General features: G+C 45.3%; 1 protein-coding gene across 7 annotated transcripts in view; it reads left to right on the top strand.

Annotated features, from left to right (window-relative positions):
- Positions 1-21,745, top strand: part of LOC119175044 (uncharacterized) — an 86,978-nt gene that overhangs the window by 43,640 nt on the left and 21,593 nt on the right. For 5 of the 7 annotated variants that reach the window (XM_075894806.1, XM_075894809.1, XM_075894810.1 and 2 more), the window contains 8 exons: positions 692-817; positions 4,152-4,292; positions 7,335-7,520; positions 8,630-8,770; positions 12,147-12,272; positions 12,877-13,008; positions 14,370-14,492; positions 21,544-21,675. In XM_075894806.1, coding sequence (XP_075750921.1) covers positions 692-817; positions 4,152-4,292; positions 7,335-7,520; positions 8,630-8,770; positions 12,147-12,272; positions 12,877-13,008; positions 14,370-14,492; positions 21,544-21,675 — 1,107 coding nt within the window. The remainder of the gene's footprint in view (positions 1-691; positions 818-4,151; positions 4,293-7,334; positions 7,521-8,629; positions 8,771-12,146; positions 12,273-12,876; positions 13,009-14,369; positions 14,493-21,543; positions 21,676-21,745) is intronic. The other 2 variants (XM_075894808.1, XM_037426218.2) reach the window with 1 other exon arrangement.

The raw sequence follows: 21,745 nt of genomic DNA, 5'->3' as shown, positions 1-21,745 counted from the left end.
GGGGGTGCAGGGCAGTGGGGCATTAGTTGATTTCACCATGTTTGCACAAAATCGGTGCTTGCAAAGTATTTGTGCTAAATGGGTCTAACTCATTTCAAACTGGCATAGACGACGCGAATAAACATGCGTGTCGAAGTTTTACAAATGAAATTAGGACAGTTTGTAATTACTAAAATCGTTGTGATTTACCGTCCAAGTTACGTCTGCCTCAGCAAATAATGTAAGTCAATTGACAGAATTCCACTTTCTGATGCAAGAGACCATGAATGAATTTGTCCGTCATACGCAATCACTTATAATATTCACAAAATAAAATAATGTTGCAACCCACACAATGGTTTTCGGAATTATCAGACGTATACTCAGATGTCATGTCAGATGTCTTTTTAACAGTCGCCCGGGATTGTGTAGTCACATGCCCTAATTTGTGTCAACAGCTGACTCGATCTACCACCACGTCATAAGCTGTAATGTTCAGTTTATGTCAGATCACTTAGGATAACAGTAGTTTGAAGAAAAAAATGCCAGGAAGTCGAAATAAACTGTTTCAATGGCTCTATCAGCTTTGTCGGCCAGATGTGTATCATGCACGTGCTATAAGCCCTGTTTTGTGTATGAACTGAAGCAGTGTCACCACTGTCGTCTCGGTTCAGTTAACGTCATACTTCTTAAAAAAATTAACGTGACGCAGACATCGACGAGTGTCAGGAGGACAAGCCGTGCGGCCCCAACGAGGTGTGCCGCAACAGTTACGGTGGCTTCGAATGCACCTGCAATCACGGATACAAGCGTGACTCGGTCTCGGGGACATGCCAAGGCGAGCGATTCTTTTTTGAGTGCGAAACGCTTTAGGGGGCCGGGCTGTCCTATGGTGTCGTATGCTGTCACTGTCACTTGGCGTAATGTTCTATGTGTAGCATACTGAACGCGTGCTTGCACCAAGGAGAAGTCTTCTTCTTCTCGTTCTTCGGCTGCCTTGATGATAATCGCTTATCTGAATCGGCAGTTTACTTGGCGTAATGCAGAAACCGTGCAAACAAGAGAAAAAAGAAGCAAGCGTGAAATAAAGAGAAAAGCTGTAAACTATGTAAAAAAGTTAAGAGAAAAAAGGAAGAAAAATTGATAATGAGAGACGAAAGTATAAATGAGAATAGCGAAAAGATGCTGAAAGCAAAAACAGAAACAGAGGATGAAAAGAAAATGAAAGCAGAAAAAAAGACTGCCCCGCTCCGCCCTTTCACTGCTAGGGTGAAGCTGGCTTAATATTTTTTTTTTAAATCCTGTAGATCACGTGCCCATTCAGCTGTCAAACATGTTTGTAAGTGGTCCGTTTTCAAACTTGCGCGATATGGGTTTCGAGGAGGGAAGGTCACGGCAAGGGCGTAAACATTGATTTAGCACTTTGCTTTATACTTTCAGACGAAGACTGAATAAAGTGAACATCAAACTAAACCAGCACTCTCCTTAAAGCATGCGGACATGGTTGAATATATTATATTCTCGAGGCTGTCCTTGTGAGCACCTCTTTATTGCTATATATTGCTTTAGAGAAGAAAGTCACAGCTTTGCCGCAAAGGGGAAGCAATGTATGTGGGAAGGGGAAGCAACAAATTAGGAAGACACGCACAAAATGGAAAGCAGATATAAACGTGCCCCGCGTTTTTCACGCACAAATAATGCACGAAACGTACTCACAGGTACAAATGAACGCGAATAAACGTCTCAGTTGTTACTTCTCTGTGTCTAGAAAGCGCGCGCTTTTCGCAAACAAAGACTTCAATGCTTGCAGTGACCTTTGTGCGCCCCGTAACTACAACAGAATCGTTGCAGGTAAAGCCTGAGGCCAGCCAAGACGTAAGATTTTCCCCGCGAGATAAGGGTGCGCGAGGGAGCCTCGCCTCTCTGCTCCAACTGGGGCAAAGTACGCGTGGAAGATCAACGGACGCGCCGCCGCACGATGTGGTGACGTGCGTGCTCATTGCGCCATCTTGCTGGTAATGCTGAAAACACGATAGTTCCCCCCGAGTCCCACCAGCAGAAGAAAGTGGTAGATATAAATACGTTCTCTTCAGTAGGTCAGTGGTTAACGCCTCGCATTCACGACGCAGAGGTCTCGCGTTCAATTCCGCGCGCCGGGGTCTATTTGTTCTGTATTTTGTTCTTTTATGCGTTTTCGTATATACATAAATATATATATATATATATATATATATATATATATATATATATATATATATATATATATATATATATATATATATATATATATATATACGTGTTTGCATATATGGTCTGTGATTGCGACGCCAACGTCGACGCCGGCGGCAACATCCAGCCGAGAGTGTCCGTATAATTCCTATCGCAATGCAATAATGACAATAGGTCATCGCTCTGCAGCACGAGTGTGCAGGCAATACATGTGCTGTCTGTGGCTTGCCATATCTCAAATGGAGGTTCAACTGAGTGGCTGCTGTCAAAACGTTTATGTGGGAACCATGACGAGAATTAGAGGAAATGTGCACATGCCCCGACAGCGGTGGCCATTTGTAACTGATTGGAAAAAAGGCAAAAAATATACACGGTGAAAAAGAAATATACATGGCAGCACGTGCACATGTTCCAAACGAACCATTCTGTTTGCACGTACACCATCTTTCTTTTGGAGTGCTCTTCACCCGATTCAGTGTAAGAGGCAAGCTTGAAAAGTTTGTTTAGCACTCACGAGTTCCTAAATGGGGTTTTTCATTGGTTTTTGTCGTTCCTGCCCACACAGTTTCCTCAAAACATTGTGCGATGCGAAATTGATAACAATTCAATCATACAAATCCGAAAGCGTATGTATATAACCAGTCTAGCATTCCTATGCGCAAGTTAGCGTATAATTGGAATTGGGCAAAGTCAGTTGCGAGAGCCTTGGCTGTTGTGACTTTGTTATTTTCAAATTTCGTTCGCATTTCTGATTTTGTGTTTAGTTAGAAAATTGCATCGCACATCGTCACTTCTCCCTTTAGTACTCGGGTGAGAAACATTTTATTCGACAAGGAAGCATACATAAGTTGCGGGTCCATAAGTGTGCAGTAAAATATGGGCCTGCCACTGTGCAAACTACTTCCACTACAGAGAATTTCAGAGATGCAAATTGTAAGTGTGAATGTGCACCTCATGAGAATTAGTTAAGCGCATGAGGGCGTTGCGAAATTCCCACCACGAATTTGTAACTATTTCACAATAGGTTACAATTTATCAGTGACGTGTGCTTTAATCATATGTTGAGAAATATGGAAAATTGTGATGTCCTTCTCGATTGCTGAGTTACAGGTGCTTGATGTTTCAGGTTTTAAAATGCAATTTCACAGCTTCCATAAACGCTTATATAATAAATTGAAAAAGTCGCTCATGGGTTCACTAGATAATACTGTTTCCTTGTAAATGTCACGAATTTGATTAAACTTGCTACATTTGTAGCCTATACGACTTTATGGTCCGCATATACTTGACGTTATGTTTAACCTTATCGCCACCCCATATCACCTCGAATGCAGTGCGTGTGGTGACCAGATAGTGTTAGCCATCGTGGTAATTCGGGTAATTCTCTTACATGAAGCGACAATAGCTTTGCCTACATATTTATTTATTTATTTATTTCAACACACTGCAGCCTTGAAATGCCATCGTAGGGGTGGAGGCAGAATACAAAAATGGCAATACAAGAGAATATGTACAGAGCAGGAAAATTAGTTGTGGTAACGTATGAAATGAAATGATCAAGTGGTAAAGATTTAATGTTGCCGGACAAAGTAATCCATATTTCAATATTGTGGATAAAAACATTGTGTTTAAATGCATTTGTTCGGGGTGAGAGGGAGACGTGTTCAGTTCATGGTCATGTCTGGTGGATGTTTGTTTAATGGGTGGGATGTAGCTGGTGAGCTAAACACATCGTAAACAGTGAACGAGGGTGTAAAGAACTTTCAAGATTCAACTTGACAACGAGAGAGAGAGTAGTAAGCTGAACACTGGAGATGAAAACTAGGTGACAAACACCTGTCGCATGGAAGATATACAAAGTGCATGGCTTTCTTCAGTACATAATCAATGCTTGATTCCCTTTCGACCTAAACTTATTGCGAATGCATTGCGTGCACGCGCAGATGTGAACGAGTGCCAGTACGGTGGCCACAACTGCCAGATTGGTTTCCGCTGTGACAACACACCCGGGTCATTCACCTGCGTCCGAATCTCGGGCTGTGGAACTGGCTACACCGTTAATGCCGCCACAGGCCAATGCGAAGGTAAGCGCCACATGGCTTCTTTATTCAACAACGTGGAGGTGAGCTCGTTGGTGAGTATTCACGGACACAACAAAGAAGTCAATGCATCCCAAACGCCGTTAACATCTGAAGAGGTGCACAATGGCGGAGCAAGCAAACTTATCTGCGCATGTCCATGCAATACGCGAAATATCGATCTGATCTGTTTGCGGGCATGCATGAAAGGTAACAGTAAAGGCATTTAAATTTTTGTGTGCAAGTCAATATATATTAGTTCACGTTTGTGCTACCACCACTGTTATTACATTTTTTGTAGTTATTAGTCATCGTTTGTGGTTGCTTGACTTCTTTTTTTGTGCATCCGTATTTGCACACTCTATACTTCATAATAAGTATTCAGTATTGTTTCACGAACAAACTTTGCCAGCATGATGAAATAAATATGTACATGCCGCTCACTGTGTAGAAAGAAGTTATGGAAAACATATTGAAAGCAGGTGGTTATACGCAGCATCGTTTGGTCTTCCGCAAAGCTTTTTCCGTGGATAGCAACTTGTTTGTGCCAGACAACCAGTTGTGACATCAGTGGCAAGAAGACAAGCACCACCACGACGTGATAAGTTCTTTTCCTGACGCATAACACGGCGTGGACTCTGATGCATTGTTCTGCTCAAGTGAATGCGCATACGTGAAACGAATTCCGTGACATGTATCTGTCACTCGCGCCCCTGCCCCGCCGCGGTGGTCCAGTGGCTAAGGTACTCGGCTGCTGACCTGCAGGTCCCGGGTTCGAATCCCGGCTGCGGCGGCTGAATTTCCGATGGAGGCGTGAATGTTGTAGGCCCGTGTACTCAGATTTGGGTGCACGTTAAAGAACCCCAGGTGGTCGAAATTTCCGGAGCCCTGCACTACGGCGTCTCTCATAATCATATAGTGGTTTTGGGACGTTAAACCCCACATATCAATCAATCAATCTGTTACTCGTGCCCCACCGTGGTGGTCTTGTGGCTAAGCCACTCGGCTGCTGACCCGCAGGTTGCGGAATCGAATCCCGGCGGTGGCGGCTGCATTTACGACGGAGGCGGAGGTGTTGTAGGCCCATGTGCTTAGATTTGGGTGCACGCTAAACAACCCCAGGTGGTCAAAATTTCCGGAGCCCTCAACTACGGCATCTCTCATAATCATGTGGTGGTTTTGGGACGTTAAACCCCACATATCAATATCTGTTACTCGTGTTGATCTGGTTTCGACACACTAAAACGAAAGGGAGTTATTGGTGTAGGTTGCCCTCACGAAATCCATTAGAATTGCTCAACGCAATGCCTGCGCCTTGGTGGAGTCGGACACCTGCTGTAGAAGCCTGTTTGGCAAGCTTCTTATGCTCGTGTCTTGTACGGTGGCGCGTACACTTCTCCGGTGATTTCAGAAATGATCAGTTGATTGCGCGCTTCCACTCAAGGCTTTCTGGTGAGTTCAAGAATGCTCACTAGATGGTGCGTCAGCGCTCAAGGCAGCCCACACCACTCTCGGCGCGTGCGCTTCCTTTCTCTTCGCCCGGAGCTTACGCAGTGAACACTCTTTGTTGCCGCTCGGCCGCATGAACACCTCAGAAGCCAAGGCAGCGACGCGGTGAGTTCGCCACCCTGCGGTGAAAGCCCGTGATCAACGTTGTCCCGTCTATATATGATCATAGATGTGTACGGAGGATTCGCGGATCACCCGATCATCTCTGAGGAAGCTTCCCTAATATTCACTTTGTGGATAAGGCGGTGATCATTTATTTTTCTACACACACTAGATAAGAAATGGAAAACATTGCCGAATATGGCCACTACTTAGAAATGACAAAATAAAGTATTTTCTATGAATGAAACTTTATAAATTCGCACAAGATGAATGAATTGTCGATCACTGGAATAGGTCTCTGGCTTGTAGTGGACATAAAATGGGCTGATAATAGGGATGCTGATTGCAGCCCCATACTAAGGCTGTCGCAGAAGTAGATGTCTAGATTATATCCTGTACATAAAGCACTAAAACGTATTTACGTAAAAGATGGGTTCTAGAAACATTCAACAGCAATTGTCAATTCATTTAGTGATAAGTAAGTGGCTTTACCTGGCAGATATATCAAGTAATGATAGCGCGATCGAAAAAAGCAAAAGTTCTGCTGATAACGTTTTTTGTGACTAGGGGCTATCTATGCATGTGACAGGTACACGGAATGGGTGAATGGACGGATGGAAGACGTCGGTTTATTGCCACTTTAGTACGTTTCAAAGTGATCTTGCGTTCATGAGCCCCGAGAGGACAAGATTCGTGGGATAAAGTCAGAACAGGGGCTTTGAACAGGCGTACCGGGGGCCTTCCGCTAGCAGCCCGAGCGCACACAATTGTATTCGTCCCAAATGTTTCGCGTAATAGGTATCCTCAAGTGGTCTACACGACTTCTCTCACACATTTTTTTTTTTTTTGTGAGGCGACCCAGCAGGTCACCATGTGTTGAAACATATAATAAATGTTGGGATTTAACGTCGTAAAACCACCATACGATTATGAGAAACGTCGTAGTTGAGAGATTCAGAAATTTTGACCACCTGATGTGCTTTTTAACGTGCACCCAAATCTAAGAACATGGGGCTCAAACATTTTCGCCTCCAACAAAAATGCGGCCGCCGCGGCCAGGATTCGATCCCGCGACTTGCAGGTTGCGTTGAAACATAAACGTGAAATAAAAACTTTATGTCGAATCACCGTCCGTATTTTTTCCATTCAGGAGAACTGTACCCTTATGAGTGACGTGGGAAGGGCCTTCTCTTAAATGATAATTTCAGCTGGCACCTTGTTGAAGCTCCCCCTGCCACACTCTCGAGCTTACTTCGCTGTCCCGGCTCTTGTGGGACTAAATTTAGGGACTGTGGCTCCCTAGCTGATGTCAGCTTGAAATCACCGAGTGAGAAGAATGCGTATCGGGTACTATCATTGAATGCTATAACATTTCGCGACCTAGTGCTCTTTTTTTTCTTCATTTGTCACCGCTCCTTTTCCTTCTGTCTATCTCAGACGATGACGAGTGTGCCCAGGGAATTCACAACTGTGGCCAAAACTTCGAGTGCCAGAACACGGAGGGCTCGTTCCGTTGCGTCAGGAGCACTTGCCCCGCCGGGAGCCGCCGACTGGATGACGGCAGCTGCCAAGCCATGAACTGTCTGCCGGGACACACCAGTGACAGCTTCGGCAACTGCGTAGGTCTGTACAATTATCTCAATGATGACATAACAATCAACAAGACCGTGAGAGAGGCTGGCCCATCTTGTACCGGACGGGTGACATTATGGTGCAGTAACGTGGTTAACCCTCAGCTACACACACCTAAAATAACTGTTTTAACTCGCACTTGATTTTGCTTTAGGGTGACTTGCGTTGACGCACTTTGGCAGCGAAGTATTTGTGATCATTCTATGCCGTTTCTAAAAGCCTTTCTCAAATTATTGAGCCTACAAGCTTAACGAGGGGGGGGGGGGGGCTGCATTGTGTTCATAAGCACATGGCTCATGACGCTTGGATTCTAACGGCACGGTGACACTCGATTGCCTTCCCATTGCAAAGCGGCCAGTCACTCCCGCACCAAGACAAAGGATGGAGTGGGCTACCGGGTAAGGTGAAACCTCTCTCGTGGGCCGGTTGCGCGATGACCGTGTACGCCGACAAAGGCCGAAGAAGGCGCGTTGCAGAAAGACGGCGCTGAACAAAAATGAGACTGATGCAGAATTCCTTGGGACTATTGAAACCAGTTCTGGGGTCGGAGAGGCGGGCCCTAAGGACCCGTCGGTGCTTGAGTCCGAAGAGAAAGGGCATTGAGCACGGAGCGGTGTTTCATCGGGTGATTACGAACAGTGCTTTTATTCCAGATTGTCTATAAAACCTAGTTAAATTGTTTACGAAAGAGGGAGTGTGATACGGATTGGTCTTTCTCACGAAGCATGATGTCGCAGTTGTTTTCTCGAGGTGCCAGTAGGACAGAGAGTTTGTCATTGGCTTCCTTGGTGCCATTTTTTATGCTACCAGTAAGGTGATTAGAATAAAACCACAAGATAGCTGAGCTCTTTCTTGTACCTCTCGCTATCTTCGCCCCGAGTTGCGTAATTACTCTTTGCACAAATGCCTGCGGCAGGAGCAAAACGCTTAGCTAACATCTCCACCACTCAGTGTGGAGCGGCTAAGCATGAGTGCAGCGCGCACTATGAAACTTTAATATAACCGGCTACCACTAGTGAAATGGGAACTGCGCACATTGAGATGCCATTAACTGACGCCTTTTTCTCTCTCGCCATTGCCGTCTTCCTGTTTCCTCGCAGACATCAACGAATGCGCCCACAACCGCAGCTTGTGTGGTCGCTACCATCGGTGCATCAACACCGTGGGCTCCTACCATTGCGAGAGCCTACTCAGCTGCACGCCGGGATTCGAGCCTAATTCGCAGGGGAACCAGTGCCTAGGTACGCGTTAACAAACATACCGGTATCTTCAAATAGCGCCGGTAGATTGTATCAAAATGCACGTGACAAGCGCCGCAATATTACAGAACTAATCGGCTGTTCTCACTTTCTCTTACATTCATTCCATACTAAGTCATTCTATATCAAGTGCACCCGGTCAATTTTCGACCATGGCTATTCAGACGTAGGTATTGAGACGCTATATTTCTCAAAAAAAGAAAAAAGTCTGTGTTGCCTAGAGGGTGCTTCAAACTTTGGGCAACCATGTGAAAATGTGTCGCGCTTTAAGTTATACAGAATTACTGGTTCAAGAAATTACTACGAACCAACGTTTTCCTTAATATTAACATGTTACTCGTTGAACACTATGATAGATTATGTATTTAATTTTAGCCTTTTTTTCTTCTTGACGAAAAGTTAAAATATACTACATGTCCAGCGTTTTCTCTAAAAAGCAGAAATTTTTTTTCCTCAAATATATTTACAATTCTTGTTTACCTATATGTTCCTATGTTCAATTATTAATATGCTCTGGGAGCGAATGATGCAAAAACTTTGCCAGAATATTGTGGCAAGGTTAAGAAAGACAAAATTTTGACACATAATGAGGCCTAATTTTCGCAGTGTTGTGGCTTAAGTAAAAGTATGGCTTATAGATTGCTGCGTAGCGTGGTTTATTAGTAAGACAAGCAGGAAGTTCACATCTGCACAGCCACAAGGTAGTAGAAAGCCTGCCTTTGCCTCATCTCTACTGCATTAAATGTGAGCGCAACGTATCAGCAGGGCTTTTCGGCAACGAATAATGCATCTCATGCAACTGCTTGTCGCTTGGTTTAGTGATAATGCTGTATATAACGTCAAAATGGCTGTAGTGCTAATTTTGTAGAACGGTATATAGCTTCCCCTTTGGGCGATTAAAGGACAGGCTACATTCAACTGCTTTATAGTTCCAAGGTGCAGAACTATAACGCAATCAATGGCCTGCAACACAGCATTGGGCCGATGTGTTTGGTTTTGGCAATGAATACACAGATTCTTAATAATAATTAACGATAAAATTAAACTATAGTTTACCTAAGCACTTCTTATGACATTTAGGGTAAAGGCTGATGCATGCTCACTTACCACTTGTGTGCACAATGCAGTGATGTATACTAAGTGTTGTTGCACGTTACAGATGATTCGATATTGTGCCCATAAATGAAACTTGCGTCACCGTTTCCTGAGAAATTTCAACCTTTTCGTCTCCTTCTTTCGCCCGAAGGTGCTGAAAATGTATTAAAAATGTTACCATTCATTACCCGCACCGTAATTGTGATGTGGTTTTAACATCTTCAACACCCTAGGACCATTAAAAAAGAAGAGGTGCTTGAAAAGTTCAAATGACAACCAAAACTGGCAAACTAGGTGTCATTTATGGGCACGATATCGAATCAGCTGAAACGTGTGCACCTAGTATTCTACATTTCTTCTTGAACACCAGTGGTAAGCGATCACGAATTGGCCTCCACCTGAAACATTATAAAAGATGCTTAGGTAGACTATCAATTATGTCGTTATAGGATCCTATGTGCAATAATTATCGAAAGTCAAACACAACGCCCCAGTACGGCATTGCAGGCCATCGACGGCATTATAAATTGAGTCCTTGGGACTACAAAGCGGTTGAATAAAACCTGCCTTTAATGCTTCAGGGGGGAAGGTATCTTTTTATAAATAACCATTTGCCTTGTTCTATACAGCGGTATTACTAAAACGAAGGACAAGCAGTAGTATGACATGCATTATTCGTTGCCGAAAAGCCCCGTTGACACCTTGCATTGACGTGCTATGCAGTAAAGATAAGGAAAAGCCAGGCTTATCCGGTATAGCTCAAAACGAAGACAAACAATGGTTAGTATTCAGTGCAGTTGGATTGTGGTAATGAGGTATTTGCGAGATAATATGCCACAAATGAAGTGAACATTGAGATATAAGCGAGAATAGAAAGGGAAAGCGAAGAATAAATAGAAGGCCAAGCAATACGAAATAGTACAGTATCAAGTCGAAAATGAAGATAAACAAATCCAGTGAGTCACTGTACTCCGTTGTGTGCTTTCATATTTATGTCATGCTGATGCAGGCGATTGCAAAATAATTATTCTATGTCATGCGTGTTTGTATGACGACATGGCAGTTCCTTTGTACAAACACCGTTCAATGTGCAATAGAGCGTATTAGTTTTCTGATTCATCGCATGCGCTCAGGCTGAGCAATAGTGGCATGTATTTATCTAGTTAGTAGCTATGATTAGGAAAAGCAAGATAGTCTTACTTTCTGCAGGTTATGAGACACGCTGCCACAGGGAAGAGGAATAAAAGATGAAATAGGAGCTGCTTTTTTTACTTTGACCACAGAGGCAACAAAATGGTGGTGCTTCTGTGGCGTTCGTTCAATTGAAATAACAACAAAACAAGCGGAGGTAGCTGGCACTGGTGGCGCCTCACTAAAGACAAAGCGGAGCTGGTCCGTACCTAGCTGCTGCTGGAGTTTCGAGTTTAAGCCCAAGTTTTGAATCTTCAATCAGCATGTGGCTGTTCCACTTCTCAGTAAAGGCTTTCGACGACTCCCTCCGCAGCCGTTCGTCGTGGTTGACGTCCACGGCGTAGCTCTGTAGTGACCTCGCAATGAGCAAGGCCAACGTAAGATCGTCTTCCAAGACATCGTCAAAGGCGGCCTGCAAGCTCGGCTCCTGTGCACACGCTTTCCGCACAGCCGCACCACACGGGGCAGGACACCTGCCTCATGCAAGTGGAGGGTGAAAGAGCGTATCGACGCTCTTTTGCCCTCCGCTTGCGTGTGGCAGGTGTCCCGCCACGTGCCCTGGGGATGTGGGCGCAGAACTTGGACAGCCCTGATTCTCGTCACGACTGGCGGAGCAAATTGGTTGCGCGGATTGTCGAAGTGGGTGGGCTGGGCGAAGTGCAGATGCGTCGCGGTGACGTAGCAGTGCATGCGTTGTAGTGCGCAGGAGCGCGGTGGAGCCTTACCTAGGCTCGCAAAGCAGGCGCGAATGCAAAGCTGTGCCACCGGTTGCTAGGCAACGCGCGGTGACGTCAACGCTGCGTGGAGTTTGGTGTTCGCGAAGGACGGTTCAACGCTGGGCTTAAAAAGTCTCCTTAATAAATGTTCGGTGACCTCCACGACAGTGGGTCTCGTAATACTAAATATCATCTGTGAATTCAACTTCGGCCCTCTCTGCTCGATATATCATGTTCCTTTTGCTGAGGTGAACAAGATGGAAATGTACGAGCTCGCATATCTTTTATCATAGTAACAAAGTGGCAACATTGGCAGTGTCCGTTTGTTTTCTGCTGTCCGTGCAACGACTCCGCAGACATCGACGAGTGCGCCACCAACACTCACGATTGCCGGGAGAACCAGACGTGCAACAACATACCCGGCAGCTACTCGTGTGAATGCCCCGTCGGGTTCCGCATGAACTCCTTCCGGGATTGTGAAGGTCAGTGAGTCTAAAAAAAGCACAGAACTTTTTTTTCTATAATGTTCTCTGGCTATGAGGGCCAAGTGTCGAGTCAGCAGGGCTAACAATAAAGCTGTATTGTTTTATTTGCTGAGTTTATCCTCATAGCATGGTTACGCACTAAAAGTGTAGGTCTTCGCGAGTGCAGTCACTGAGCATATTTGTCGCAAAGCTACGTAAGAGGGTATAACAGAAAATAACTGCTAGCGCTGCACTTGGCGCCGCTACCACAGTACGAATTCCTTCTCTGCAAGTGACGCAAAACTCTTTTCGAAAGAGTACATAAGGGTTTGCTTCTTTCGAGTTCATTGCATCCCATGGTGGGTGGGTGGGTGGATGGATGAATGGACAGACGGATTGTGTTTACACTTTCAAGCTCATCCCTGCTGCCTTTCGCCTAAAATAGGCCTCAGGTTGCCTTGATAAGTAAACATGAAATAAATCAGCTTTTCACAAGGTAAAGGTTGGATTGCCCCTTCTACTGTTTTTCAGGCCAAAAAAGCCGAGGCCAATGATCTAGCATCAACTGTTGTCCCGGGTGTCCTTCCCGCATGAGACTGACGAGTTTATTCTCTACGCGCAGACATCGACGAGTGCACGCGCTTTGCGGGCCGAGTCTGCTCCGTCAACTCCCAGTGCATTAACACACCGGGTTCCTACACGTGTGACTGCAATCCTGGATTCAAGACGGGCTACGATGAACGTACCTGCATAGGTAAAGCTTGGCTGAACTTCTACGGCACGATTGAATTGAATTACGAGGGAACTTCATGGCGGGGACAAACAAAATTTGTTGATTTCTTGGAGCGAGATATCACTGTCAATCTTTCGAGGATCCGAATTATGAAGTCAAACACGTGGCCCGCGAACCTCTCGCTTGCTGCCCGTGGTGCGAACATGCCTATATTCGTTCCTTATATATTTTCAAATGTACGTCAGTGTGATACACAGGCACAATTGATTTAAGGCACTGTTGTTTTTGCCAGGCAACCGATGTGGTCACCATGCGCTGAAGCGTAACCGTGAAACAAAAATTACACTTCCGAATCGGTGTCCAGATTTTATTCATCTTGGAGATCGGTATCAACATGTTGTTAAATGAAATCCTGCCACCAAATATTTCTCATAAATGACTCGCTTATGAGATATCAGATTTTTTACATTGTTAATGTTTGCTGACAGTGTTTACAGCTACCCCTCTGCCACCCCTCCCCCCACCCCCCAGCTCTTGCACTCTTCCCTGACCAAGCCCTAGCGGTACTATATTCTGCTCGATGCCCGAGATGAGCTTGTGAACCCTACTATAAAAAGAAGCAAAGCAGTTATTCACGCGCGGCGACCAATTTCTACGCTCATAAAGCCCAGTTTTGGCGTACATGCGCAGCTTCAATATTTGTTGAACTTTATGTTGAACTCGTTTACGGGACCATATCTTCGTGTCCTTTCACACTGACTTGTACAACCTTGCAGTTCTCCATTAATACCACACGAACGTTCACCCCAGGGCATGGTACTGCACTCTATAGGAGACCCGCCACCAGTACGGCGATAAACTTCACAATGTTCGCCTGAACACATGGTCACGCAGATGACGTGAATATCCACAAGCGTGCGCAAGGTTCTTTATTTGAAGCCCTTTAGCCCCACCCGTTCTGTGCGGACGTGCACCTATGGGTGTAAAGCTATTTAAGTGAAAAGCGTATAAGACGGCATTCACACAGGTATGCTTTGTGCGCTTGCGAAACGTTAACTGCATCCCTTTGCTTTTCGCTCATATTACACGCTACCATGCCGCGCGGTTGAAGGAGTGGGTGGTACCATTAAAAACATCTTAAGGATGCTCCCGGTGCAGTCGTGTTCGAATGTCTCCCTTGCATTTTGCTCCTATTAAAATGCGGGCACGCCAAAGAGGAGCTCGATAGAATACCACGCCACAAACCAGAGGTTTGCCTACTCTACCAGATTTCTGTTACAGGTGCTATGCTAAGTCACTGTATGAAGTAAACTAGCTTCTTCTGTGCTCATTTTTCAAAGTACCAATGACAGATTATGCTCTGTACTTACCGGCGCGTTCAGATATCAACGAATGCCAAGACAACTCACACTCATGCGACCATTCGTGCATCAACACCTGGGGCTCGTACCAATGCATCTGCAGGAAAGGATTCCGCCTCGCCGAAGACCAGAGGACATGCGTGGGTAAGAGGCACTTCTTCCGTATGCACGTAATGATGCGCTTGAACGCAGCGACCGTCCCAGCAGTGTGTATATATATATATATATATATATATATATATATATATATATATATATATATACATATATATATATATATATATATATATATATACAAGGAAGGGGGAGGAAGGAGGAATAAATGAGGAAGGACAGGGAGGTTAGCCAGTTCTCAGACCGGCTGGCTACCCTGTACGGGGGAAGGGGTTAAGGGGGATAAAAGATGAGAGAAAAGAGACGTTGTAAAAAAAAGGAGAGGGAAGGTCATCAGACGATCCACGACGCTGTTTACAGTCTGTCTCTAAGACCGCTTGCCCGCAGAAAGCGCAACAACGCTCTCAATGCCTTGCGTGCAGAGGACGGTCTAGGCCAGTGTCCTAATACCCTTTCTTCCAACAATTGGCGATTGTCTATTCTATCTAAAGCTTTTAACAGTTCTTTTCTTGGCACGCTGAAGCGGGGACACTCGCAGAGAAGATGGGAGAAAGTCTCTGCGCAGCCACAGTTGTCACATGTCGGGCTTCTGGCCATTCCGATTCGAAACGAATAAGCATCTGTAAAGGCCACCCCAATCCACAGACGGCACAAAAGTGTCTCCTCTGCTCTGGTTATTCCTGATGGAAGACGGAGCTGTAGGTGTGGGTCCAAATTATGAAGGCGGACGTTGGTGAATGCCGGTGAATTCCACTGAGCGAGTGTCAGTTCTCGTGCAAGTGATCGAAGCCTTGCAGCGGCGTCCGTTCTTGATAATGGTATAGCTACACAAGGGGCATCATCATGAGCAGTTCGGGCTGCTTCATCTGCACGGTCGTCTCCATCAATGCTGCAGTGGCATGGTATCCATTGATACGCTACGTCATGTTGTTTCTCTATAGCTCGGTGATGGAGCAGTCGTTTTTCAGCAATTAGCTGTTCGTTTGGTCCATGACGATATGGCGAGGCGATTCCCTGGAGAGCTGCTTTGGAGTCGGAAAATATTGACCATGTCTGTTGCGGTTCTTCAACTAGGAACTCCAGAGCGGCACGAATGGCGGCGAGTTCTGCCGCCGTGGATGATGTCAGATGCGAGGTCCTGAACTTTATCGTTATGGATTTCTCCGGAATCACCACTGCGCCTGTTGAACTTGTTGAAGTGACCGACCCATCCGTGTAAATGTGAATGCGTCCACTGTGTTTCTCATGCAGAAACAGTAATATTGTTTGTTTTAGGGCCAAATTTGACAAATTTTTCTTCTTTTGCATTCCGGGGATGGTTATCAGGGCTTCCAGTGGATGTAGACACCACAATGGTAACGACGGTCTTGCTGCGTGCGTGAAGTTCGTGGGAATCACCGTGCGATGTGGGGCAATAATAGAGCAGAACGCAGAGCATGGCCTGGAAGTTGGAAGGGAGGCGAGGTGATGCGATTGAATCCGGGTGACATGTCTTATGTGCGTTCTTAAAGCATCGACACGAATGTAGGTTGTGACAGGGTGTTCATGAGCGATTGCGACAGTCGCTGCTGAGGATGCGCATCTCGGCAGCCCGAGGCATATTCTCAGTGCTTGAGTTTGTAATGACTGGAGGACGTGTACGTTTGTTATGCGGGCCTTGCCAAGCACAGGTAGGCTGTAGTGCATGAAGCCAAGAAAAAGTGTAGCATACAGTTGAAGCATGGCTCGTACCGATGCACCCCATGATTTTCCCGCAAGAAACCTTAGGACGTGGGTGATCATGGTCAGTTTCTTCTTCATGTAAGCGATATGAGGGCTCCAAGACAAATCACGATCTATTATTACTCCCAGGAAACGGTGAGTCTTTTGATAGCTGATTGTGTGTCCATTAATTCTGATGCGGTATGGCGTCATTGTCTTGCGCGTAAACGCAACTAGTGAGCATTTCTCATATGACAGCTCCAGTCCTCGTCCTTGAAGGTAGTTTGACGTCAGTGTAGCCGCTGTCTGAAGCCTGGCTCGTACGTGTAGACGCGTGACCCCTGATGCCCAGATGCAGATGTCGTCCGCGTATATCGACAGATGTACGGAGTGTGGCAGGACGTCAATGAGGCCGATGAGCGCAAGGTTGAAAAGTATGGGGCTTAGGACCCCACCTTGAGGTACGCCGCGATAAGTATGATGTTGCCTTGTTGCGCCATCTTCTGTCTGAACGAAGAAGGTTCTGTCCTTCGAATAGCTGTAGATCCATTGGTAAACGCGGCCTCCCAATCCAATGCTGCCCAAGGCGTCCAGGATGGTTTCATGTAATACATTGTCGTATGCAGCCTTAATATCCAAGAAAAGTGCCGCTGATAATCTCTTTAGGCTCTTCTGCTGTTGTACAGACGTGACAAGATCAACAACATTGTCTATGGAAGACCGTCCTCGTCGAAAGCCGGTCAAAGCATCGGGGTATATATTGTTATGTTCCAAGTACCACTCCAGGCGAGTCAGCACCATTCTCTCCATCACCTTTCCAAAACAGCTGGCAAGCGCGATGGGGCGATAGGAGGCCATTATATATACAATATTGCCAAGGAAAGTATAGGGGAACCTATCAGACCGATTGGTAATGTAAATGTGAAGAAATAAAGTGTCAGTCAGCGCCATCTGTAGCCAAGCGGCGAGTGTGGAACACCATTTTATAAGCCTGTGTTGCGTCACGTAGCACGTGAACTTATTACACTTACACTGTCACGTGACACTCCCACGTTTACATTCACATATAAACCCCAAAAAGTGGGTTGGGGGAAGGCCGCTGTGATAGCTCAGTGGTTAGATCATCGAACGCGTTATTAGAAGGTCGCAGGTTTGATTCCTGCTCACGGCTGGTTATTTTTTCTCCCACCTTTCTTTCTTCTTATTTACATTACATTTGTTCCAATAACTTCCCCTATACATTCCTTGGCATTATTGTCTGTTAGATCTCATATATGATTCACGAAAAGTAGAAATTATGCAACTCGAGATACGGAACTGATGAAGAACGCTGCTTGTTTTGAGTGTTACTGTTCCTAAAGATCTGCCCTTCAACAAAATCAGTGTGAATTTCCAAGATTTCGCTAGCAATTTAGGTTGCTACAAGTCATGCTGCATGTGAATGCGACCTGTGTTCGAGCATTCCAGAACACACCCTCATGTCGCGAGATCGACTGCTAACCGCAAGAGGGCGGGGAGTTTTTGGTGGAGGCGAAGATTATTGACGCCCGCATGTTTAGATGCACGTTGAGGAACCCTAGGCAGTCGAAATGTCCGGACCCCTCTACTGCGGCCGTTTCTCATAATGATATGGTGGTTTTCGGAGGGTAAGCCCCAGCAATTATTTTATTACTATATAATCTAGCGCACGCATAGTGCTTTCACAGCATCTCTGCCAACAACATGAAGCTATTACTGAGCCCAGAAGGACATCAACTATAATCACATCAGCAGCGGCAACAATTAATGGGTGAAGGTGGAGGCGTGAGTCATTTGTTTCCAGTAAGCAGGTGTACGTCCATCGTGACCATATCGTGACCACAGAGTTTCCTAATACACACCAGAGGGAACTCTTGCGCTAGTGTCTACGGGAGATACAACGCATGGCGCTTCAGCGAGCACGGGAATGATGGGTAGTACACACATTTGTCTAATCTTCGTACTTCTGGCCTGCTTCTGGCTCCATGTGTGTTCGTGTGGCTTGGGACTGTTTTCTCGCTAAACAAAAAACAGCAAATGTTAAGCGGTTGCACTTCACCGCCTTATTCTTTAAGGCTTACCATTTCGAATCGGGTCACGAAGTTCAAAAGGGTTCGTTCTTTACTTCAAAGCCAAACCAAAACCAAAAATAAGCGAAGCCGCGAGTATGATTCACCGCCCGCAAGTACGAAGACTACGCAAATCCGTGCACGACCCATCATTCCCATGGTCGCTGAACAAGCACGGTGACAGTCCCCTCCAGTTAATTTTAGAAAACTCTATGATCGTCACCGTTGACGAGTGTAGTTCTCGTTAGAGGTTCTAGCAAAATGACCAATGATGACATACTCGTCATCGACAAAAAATGGTCGCAGGTGGAACCAATTATGACGATATTTGTTGTAGCTGTGTTTTTTGTGTGATATGGCACCACTTGCCCTTACTTTTTTAATGTATTTTATTCCTGCTCTTCTCATTGTACCTCACCTTTCATTGCATTGCCCCCTCTGATACCGCGTATGCAATATCTTTACATGCAAACAGAAAAAATAAAGAAACGTTAGTTCATTGAAGTAAAGGCACCGTTTTATTTGTACTGTTTTATTCAAAAAGTACGTGAGAATGATTTTGGCCATTTTGGCAAGTTTTGATTAAATAGTCAAAGTCGCGCCGAATGAACAACCACACAGAGAAAGAAACACACATAGACACCAGGGGCACTCACTTACAACTGTTTATTTTTTGAGGAAACAGGCTAATATAAACCCATACATCGTCGACACATGCGCAACATGATCAGCCTTTCTCTTACTTAATCACGCAATCGGACACATGCTAGAGTCTCTAGATTACGTGTTTCTGACTCATACAGGTTTTGTGAAGTTTCGCTAACAAACTTATTACCCCGTATTTTAATGTGATATGCCTCCAAAATTTCCCGTGCTAACTTTTTTATACTTCTTCCCAGAATCCCAATCTGCGTGAAGTCTGGTGTGCATCCACAAGCTGTAACATGCTCGCTTGCATGCACACCGTCCTTATTCTTTACCATGCGAGCCTGTTCCCATGCTCGATCATTGACGCAGCGCCCCGTGTGGCCAACATAGCTATTCCCGTCCGATAGGAGAATTTCATAAACCCCTCCAGTGGCACACTTCGTGGACAAGCTAGAGAAGCTGCTATGAAGAGCTTTGTCTCAGTAAAGCTAAATGGGGCCTGAGCCAAGGGGGAGATGTTAGAGCTGTGTAGACGGTATTCGCTTGATGATTTGGCGAAAGAAATAGCTAGAAGCAAGAGGGAGGCGCTCGATATTTTCTTCACGGCAAAGGCGCGTAAACCGAGCATTCCGTTTAGGGTGATTGTAAGTGAGAAAGAATTGTGGCAAAGAAGCGTCAGCCGCTTTCTGACAAGTAAGCTCAACTTGCTTAGTGTTACTGATGCGTTCCTGATCAAGAAGTCTGAATAGTTGAGTGGCTCCAGGATAACCACAATATTGGTTTTGCATTCTCAGACAACATAGAGGATTTTTTTTTAATTCTGTGCCACATGATGCTCTCTTTAAGGCAGTGATGACCTGTATTGATGTGCATCGAAATATTGACTTTCAAGGTTCAGTATGCATGCTTGCAGATAGGTTTTTATCATTGCTGGAAGCCTATCTTGCCTCCACCTTTGTGTCATATGAGGGTAAAGTTTATATGCAGCGTCAAGAAAATTGTATCGAGTCATGTGTTGCTCCTTTGTTATGCAACAATTTCTTTCACAGGTGGACAAAAAACTTGAGCAGGTTTTTAGCAATGACATGGTTTTTAAAGTCTTTAGATACGTAGACAATTTTCTGATCTTACTAAAAAAACGGGATGATTTGACGAACCAAGTAATGGTAGAAAATGTCTTAAAGACTTTTCGACAGAGCAGCCAAGGCCTGTCCTTTAGACATGAGCTTCCTGACAATGAACTCTTGCAGTTTTTAGATTTAAAATTAACCCTTTGTGACCACCATGTTTGCTGGTTTCTTTACCCCGTGCGAAGAAGGAGCTTATACCCTTTGGTTCAGCCCACTCGAAAACCGTGAAGAGGGGCATTGCAATGCTTTCCCTGGTGACCGCACTTCAGAAGTCGTGTCCGCATCTAATGCGGTCTAGTTTTAGTGCACAATTAGATAGTTTGAAGGTCGCTGGGTTCCCTTGCTCGATTTTGTATGTGGTTGTACGTGGAATGCCTTCTGCAGAAGGTAAAGAAAGGCCCGGCTGAAGCACAAAAGAATAAAGAACGGCCGGAAGTGGTACCTTATATTTATAAGGTTTCACACAACCTAAAAAAGGTGGCGAGTCGGCATGGTGTACCGCTGGTGTTCACCACTTCAAACAAGCTGGCGAAGTTGTGCCCTCGCATCAATGGAAGTCATGCTCAACAGCTGAAAGGCTGCGAAAAGAAGCATGCGTGGCTGTTCACGAAGTGCGTCACTGGAGTGGTTTTTGTAATTCCCCTATCAGACGGGAATAGCCATGCCGGCCACACGGGGCGCTGCGTCATTGATCGAGCGAGGGAACACGCTCTCACGGTAAAGAATAAGGATGGTGCGCATGTAAGCGAGCATGTTACAGCTTGTGTATGCACACCAGCTGGACTTCACGCAGATTAGGATCCTGGGAAGTAGTACAAATTAGTTTGCACGGAAACATTTTGGAGGCATATCACATAAAATAACGGGGTAATAAGTTTGTTCGCGAAAGGTCACTAAACCTGCATGAGTCAGAAACACGTTATCTAGAGGGCATGTGTCCGATAGTGTGGTTAAATAAGAGAAAGGCTGATCTTGTTTTGCATGCGTTGACGAAGGATGAGTTTATATTAGCCTGTTTCCTCAAGGAATAAACAGTTGTAAGTGAGGGCTCGTGGTGTCTGTGTGTTTCTTTCTGTGTGTGGTTGTTCATTTGGCGCGACGTTGACTATTGAATCAAAACATGCACAAACTACCCCAACAGCGAGTTCTACTAGAGTAAATTATGGCAAGTTTTTTTAGTTTCCTTTGGTGTCGAAAGCGTTTTAATGCACTTATAAAATAAGACGTTCAGATAAGCCTAAGATCGAGATTCGCTAAGGCATGTTGCCTGGATAGTCGCTTGGTGTTCATGAATCGTATGGGTCTAGCGCGCCCCAACAAGGACACAAGACACACACACAGCGCTAACTTGCAACTTCGAGTTGCAAATTAGCGCTGTGTGCGTGTGTGTGTGTCTTCTTTGCCCTTGTTGTGGTGTGCTATATTCATATGAATTAGGAGGGAGACAATACAAAATAGTTTAATGCTATGATTAAGATCGTTTGACGAGAAGTGCTGAGCTTTCTTTGTGTGCAGACGTGGATGAATGTGAGATGTGGAAAGGTCGGGGAAGCCTGTGCATCGGCACCTGCGTCAACGAACCGGGATCCTATTCATGCACCTGTCCCGAAGGATATGTGCTTCACAATGACAAGAGGACTTGCCAAGGTACTTGCCTATCTTGTGCTCTCTCTAGAAGGCGTATTCCTGCGCACTTTTTTTAAGGCTTGATAAACTG

The sequence above is a fragment of the Rhipicephalus microplus genome, chromosome 5 (assembly GCF_043290135.1).
Source record: "Rhipicephalus microplus isolate Deutch F79 chromosome 5, USDA_Rmic, whole genome shotgun sequence".
In the NCBI taxonomy this organism is placed as follows: Eukaryota; Metazoa; Arthropoda; class Arachnida; order Ixodida; family Ixodidae; genus Rhipicephalus; species Rhipicephalus microplus.
This window is presented reverse-complemented; position numbering and strand designations above follow the sequence as displayed.